General features: G+C 33.5%; 1 protein-coding gene across 2 annotated transcripts in view; it reads right to left on the bottom strand.

Annotated features, from left to right (window-relative positions):
• Positions 1–4,304: 4,304 nt before the first annotated feature.
• The window catches only part of akt3b (v-akt murine thymoma viral oncogene homolog 3b), a 24,073-nt gene continuing 21,732 nt past the window's right edge, over positions 4,305–6,645 (bottom strand). For both annotated transcript variants that reach the window (XM_015056744.1, XM_015056745.1), the window contains 2 exons: positions 5,696–5,798; positions 4,305–4,603 (listed from right to left, as the gene is read on the bottom strand). In XM_015056744.1, coding sequence (XP_014912230.1) covers positions 4,518–4,603; positions 5,696–5,798 — 189 coding nt within the window. In that variant the 3' untranslated portion in view covers positions 4,305–4,517. The remainder of the gene's footprint in view (positions 4,604–5,695; positions 5,799–6,645) is intronic.

Genomic DNA, 6,645 nt, shown 5'->3' with positions numbered 1-6,645 from the left:
TGTCTTCCATTATTTTTGCTTTAAAATCATTTTGTTTCGTTAATTATTTTTAAAAAAGCAGCACCTATGACTCATTTAATTTATATTACTCAATATGAAGGTCACCTTTTTGAAGATTTATTTAGGGACCTGGGGTCCAAATCTTTTGCCTTGGGCGACAAACCTGGAAAATTTAAACTGCTGAGTTACAAAATTCATTAAATTAAAAATACAAAAATTAGCTTACTGTGATTTTAAAAAAAAAAAAAGTTGAACAATAAACCACATTTTTATGAAATCTGTATATTATTAAAAATCCAAAACAAAAGGATTTCAGATTGTTAAAATAAATAAATAAATAAAAATTTGTTTTTTGAGATTTGTTTTCCATTTTGCTGGTCAAATTTGACAGTTTTTGACTTGTTGTTGGGGGCCAAAACAGATCATTCTAAGGGCCACAAATGGCCCACGATCCACACTTTGGACACCCCTGCTCTGAATCAATAACATCTTCATGATCTCAACTGTTGTGTGTTATTTTTTTTTTTTAGCATAAATGCATCATTTGTTCTGCTTATATGGAGGAAAACACTAATTTTATTTACAATTTATTTTTGTCTGAGTACAGACAAAGATTTTCCCCCCAAAAAAGAAGTCACAACTACAAAAGAAAAACCTGAAATGTATTTCTTTTAATTTAATTCAAAATAAATACTAACACGGCAATGCAAGTCCACTACTGGGTTCTTGCCCTAATGTTTTGGTAAGAAAACAAACAAGCAAATGATCCCAAAAATAGAAGAAAAAAAAAATTCAGTTAATCCATCATCACCTTTCAGAGACTTTCAAGACGTGCCTGTTTTTCTTTTTCTTTTCTCTTTTTTTTTCTTTTTACAACATACAAGATAACACTGTGTAGAATGACAAATATAAATAAAACAAACACTACGGTACAAAAAATGGGAGAGAAGGGAGCAAGGATCGGTGAGTTTGCAACAACCTGATCAAACCACCATTGTTAAAAAAAACAATAAAAAACAAAACAAAAGAAGAAAAAACAAACAAAAAGGTCAGCCAAGGTCCCACTTTTAGCTTTTTTTTTTTTTTTCCTCTCAGAGATGGTGAAGAAAACAGTTCAGTGCAGACTCCATGGGTACAGTGATGTCCTCGAAGGGTTCAGGAGTCGGGTCGTTTCCATGACGACGATGACAGGAAGGCGGCGGGGTACGTCTCCATGGAAATGTCCCCCATGTAAGATAGGAAGTAAATTCATTTATTCATAAAAAACCCCCAAAAAAAACAAAACAAAAAAACATTTAGTGGTTAAACACCATCCACTTTTTTTTTTTTTTGTTTTCAGTCGTTGCATTATTCACCTTGTCTGTAAGGACATAAAATAAAAAACAAAAACAAAAAAACAAAAAACAGGAAAACTAAAACAAAAGGCATTGCATATGTACATCAAGAAGTTTGGAGAGACATTTTATCTGGCAGTCATATCACAGTCTTCGTGTTTGAGTGTCTCACGGCTCAGTTTTCTCGTTATATGCGATTCCTTCATACTCAGATTTGTACATGTGTGTAAATAAACCTCTCTCATAATACTGACGGCACCGATGGACCAGGACACACATACTGCTTCCTGTTGCACCTGTGTGATAAATTTTACTTTCTCTACACCTATATTTGTTTTTTATATTAACATCAGACTTTGTGTGTGTGTGTTTGTGTGTGTTATTTGCCTGTTTATGAGATGCTGTGTGGTTTCTACGCTCCGTTGAAATCGATTCAACGACTAATATTTAGTGTTATTCATGAGTTGTGTGGGAACCCTGACAGTTTTTGCGTTGGTGGTTTAATTCCTGGAATAAATCAGGGTTTTTTTTTAGAATGAGTAATAATGCAAAATCCTATTAATAAACAAAACTCACACTGAAGAACTAAAAAAAATAAAATTTAATTTGAGTAAATTTGCACAACAGCGTGTTGGAGCCATTGGAGAGAGAAAGAGAGAGGAAAAAAAACTTAAATCTCAAAATTCAAAATTTCTGAGCTTAAAGTGAAGAATTTGCTAGAAAAAACACTCAAATTTATTTCTGAATTATTTCTACTTAAGTTTTGACTTTATACGCTCCTTTTTTTCTAGAACATTTCTGAGATTAATGTCAACATTTGAGTGTTTTCTAGCTAATAGTCAACATTTGAAACTCAAAAATGTCCACCTTTTCTACAATTTTTTTTTGTTAATCTAAGTTTCTATGATTTTTTTATGATAGTAATTCTTTCATGTTTTAAGCTCAGAAATGTTCTTGCTTTTTCAAGATTTGACATGAACCTAAATTTTCTGATTTATTATTTGTTTTGCCAGAAATATCCCCCTTTTCCTCTATCTAAAATGCCTCCAATACACATTTAAATATTTAACAAAATGGTCAGTCACAAGTACTTGCTTTCTTGCTGATGGGATAGCGTTTAGTTTTCTGTAACATTCAGAAGATTTGAACACTTCAATTTTTTTAAATAAAAAAAAAGCTTTCCATTTAAAAATATTTTAAATATATTTTTAAATAAAAGAAGCACATTTGTTTGAACATTTTTAAGTTTGACGAAGCCACCATGAGAGCCAATTAGGTGTTAAAAAGTAAATTTTTAGATGCAGTTAATTTAAACGGAACCAGGTCTGTGGTAATAAGTACATAAGCTTATGTTTCGAACATTTTTAAGAAAGATTGGCTTAAGACGGGAGTGAAATGTAATTTAAATTCAATAGGCTCTGTGAGAGCTCCCCCTCCTGGTGAGCCTGACAACTGCAACCATGTTTCACAAAACATCTGATTTATTCTGGAGTTAACCGCCAACATCTACGGCAGCGCATTAGGGCCATGATAGACTAATAATAATAATAATAATAACGTAAATTTACAGACAATAGAAACTTAAATTTTTTAGATTTACCTCAGAAATTTTCCAGATAAAAAAAAAAAAAAAAAAAAACCCAAAAATTTTTTAACTCTACAAGTCGAAGGCTTTAAGACTTTTGAAACTCAGAAAATTTCTTGAAATTGCAGTTCTGATTTTATGAAAAATTTTTAACTCAACTTTTGGAGCTCATAAAATTTCAACTTCACAAAATCACGCATTCCTAGAAAATTTTTGAAATTAATCTAAAAATTTCAGAGTTTTGATGGAAATTTTCAACTTTTGGAACTCAAATTTGAAAAAGTGAAAAATTTTCTACTTTACGAACTCAGAATTTTCCATATTTCTTTCAGTAAAATTTCTCATTATTTAATTTTTTTTTTTTTGTTGCAAATTTTCAACTTTAGAAGCTCAGAAGTTTCCTTTCTTCTCATAGAAATTTTCTGACATTACTCTCAAAAGCTCTGAACTTTTTTCTCAACCATTTTTGACTTTTGGAGCTCAGAAATATCCCAGTTTTTCTAGAAAATTTCTGAGATCAATCTTGGAATTCGAGAGTTTTTCTAGCGAAAATTTACTCCTTTTATTTCATCTGCAATGACCGTCGTACACACCAGTCAGAGCTGGAGCAGAAAATATATGTGTTTGTAATGTGTGTCTGTGTGTGTGTGTGTGTTTTATAAGTGTGTGTGCTATGACAGCATCCGCGTCCCACATGCATACAGTACAAACATACTTTAAACTACATTTCCCTGTGGGAAAGTTCATTCCCCTTGTCCTACAGCGAAGATGAGAAACCGAAGAGTAGCAGAGTCTGTGGAAAGCTGGAGCGCAGAGCCGAGTCTGAACCTGCTTGTGCTCTGGAGCGCCTGAGTGAGCTGTGCGGCAGTTTAGTGTTTCAGAATAAGGAACCATTAAAAAAAAAAAAAAAAAAAGTAGTGACTGCAGCGATGAAGGAAATGGTACAGACTCATTCTTTCTTATTTTCTCTCTTTTTTTTTTCTTTTTAGCTGATTTTCTTCGCCATGGTTTTAGAAATGTGTGCCACCATGACAGATGAATGAGAAATGAGTGAAACATGAGCCATGCACTTTTCCTCAGGACTCAAAATCCGGCTGCCCTCTCCCAAAAAAACAAAAACAAAAAGACAGACGACAACGAAACCACCCTGTCTGCATGATACGAAACATCTGCACACATAAGGCAACATTTTTGGTTTTTTGTTCCCTAAAACGGCTCTTCGAAACCAAGTGCAAAAATGTCAAAGAAAAAAAAAAAAGGGCAAAAAAAAAAAAGATAATCGCAAAGCGAATGGGTTTAACAACTTAATACTGATGGAGAGAAAAAAATAAATAACAAAAACATTGCCTTCTGCAGTAAATAGCGCTGAAAATGTAGGAGACTTTTTTTTTTAGTGTGGGGAGACCAGCTTGAGTCTATCCCACTGTGCAAAAACCTCTTTTAAAGTCCCTAAAAAGACTTCTTCACGTCTGCGACGAGGCAGACGGGAAGAAAAAGAGGAGAGACTGGTCTTTTTTTTTTTTTTTCCTAGAATGGCTACGCGTTTTCCTCAAAATGGCCACGAATGGGGACGAAGGTGGCTGACTGGGACGAAGCGCTCACTCCCGCCCGCTGGCTGAGTAGGAGAACTGTGGGAAATGAGGCCGTCGCTCGTTGTCCGCTGCGTCCATCCCGTCCTCGTCATCTGGAAAAAAAATTTAATAAAAACAGACGCAGAAATCAGCTGGATCGGCGCAGAAAGTATTCCCACCCGTTCACGTCTTCAACGCAGACGTTTTCCTAAAGCGATTTGAGAATCGTTTAAAAAAATGAAAACATGTTTTAGAGAACTGAAACATAAGCAGGAATATTCACACCCTTTGTTGTGACACTTAATTTGAATTCTGACTGTGTGGTAAAGATTATGGTTGTGGCAAGGAGGTCTTCCAACCTGAGAGACTCAAAGATAAATCACTAAAATACCAGAGAACATGTGCAAAAACTGATCAGAAATTATATTGATTATTGAGAAGGCTATAAATAATTTGACTCTATTTTCATATAAATCGAAACTAAACATGTTTATTTTTTAAATCAAATTTTACATCATATTATTTTTTGGGGACATTTGTCTCAGTCCCTTTTAGAGAAAAATTCTGTTTAATGGAAATCATTTTAATATAAATATGCTATGGGTATGAATAATTATGGCCTTAATCTCCCAACGGTTCTTCAATATAATAATAAGAATAAGCATAAATTCTTATGTACTTATTATTTGTAAATTTTTACTTTTTAAATAAGTTTTGCTTGATTTAATGCCTTGTGTGGATGTTTTAAAAGAAAATATTCACGATACAAACTTTTCATCAAGGCCACATTCCTGTATTAAAGAGTTTTTTTATTGGTCTGATGTAATATTCTAATTTCAGTGTCAAGTTCTCAGTAGCTGCAAGCGGAAATTCATTGTAATTAACAGAAATAAAGGGTTTCAAACATTCATCTGTGTATAATTAATCTATATAATGTTTCACTTACTGATGAAATAAATTGACTTTTCAATAATATTCTAATTTATTAAATGGGTCTGAACAACCAACAGACAGGAATTCAGATGATGATGGTAAATTTGTCAAATATATAATCAAGGATGTACTTAAACTTAAATATTAGAATATCAAAATGCCACCAAATCTTTCTTAAAATGTTCGTACATAATCATAATTTTGAAAAGATGACTTTTCCCGCAGACGAAGACAGTCTGGTATAAAACATGAAGCATTTTCCAAGTGCTTACATTTTTCTGGTGGAGTGATGGTGATGGTCTGTGCTGTGAACTCCTCGTCAAAGTAGCGCGTGTCCGTCTCTGAGGAGACCTGCGGCTGGAAGGGCGGGACCAGCTGGACCAGAAAGGAAACCAGTGAAGGAGAGCTGCTGTGGTTCAGGGAATTCAACTAAAACTCAGAGGTTCACTTACTAAAACGCTCTCCTAGGAAAAGATCCACACCAAAAGTCCAAATTCGGTTTATGTTTACAGTAAACGCTTAGCTATTTTAACATATCTAAAAGAACCCAAGGCAAATAAATTTAAGGCCTTTATTTTAGATTAAGACAGAAAATCTGAGTAAAATACATCTTAATGCGTTAAAAGAACTCAATAATCCTTTTTGTTCTCTTAATATGAAGAGATCCAAAGAAAAAAAAGATAACATCCTTAGAAAACAGAAAATATATATATGAAAACATCTCTCTTTTTATTGTTGCTTAAATTAAAGAGGTACTAAATAATATAAATATACATATAAAACAGTTTTCATGTAAATCAGGTCAGCATGTTCAGAAAACGGTAAATAAAGAGCAGCGACTGGCTCTGCATCTATGTTGTCTACTGCTGGAAAAAATACTCCATTAATAAGTCACTGAGGCTTTCAGAATAATAAATATTCAAAAAATGTTCTTGCTAATTTTTTGTGGGAAGTTAGCAGATAAACATAATTTTGGTCATTTTAAATAACCTAAAACAGGAAGAGTTTAGTCTGATTAAACTTCAGACAGTGAGGAAAAAATATGGCTGTTTTTTTTATGAAAATATCCAGTTTCAACTGTAAATACTGTTTTCCAAATTCATGTTTTTAATCACAATTGCATTTTATTACAAAACTGTGCAGTTTAAAAATCCAGCACTTTCAAAGAGACGTAGAGGCGGGTCCGGCGGGCGGCGTCTCCGGCGCAGGAAACGGAGACGTA

The sequence above is a fragment of the Poecilia latipinna genome, unplaced genomic scaffold (genome assembly GCF_001443285.1).
Source record: "Poecilia latipinna isolate Pla-1442-1.1 unplaced genomic scaffold, P_latipinna-1.0 Scaffold1403, whole genome shotgun sequence".
In the NCBI taxonomy this organism is placed as follows: domain Eukaryota; kingdom Metazoa; phylum Chordata; class Actinopteri; order Cyprinodontiformes; family Poeciliidae; genus Poecilia; species Poecilia latipinna.
Note: the sequence above shows the minus strand (reverse complement) of the source record. Positions and strands in the feature narration are given on the sequence as shown.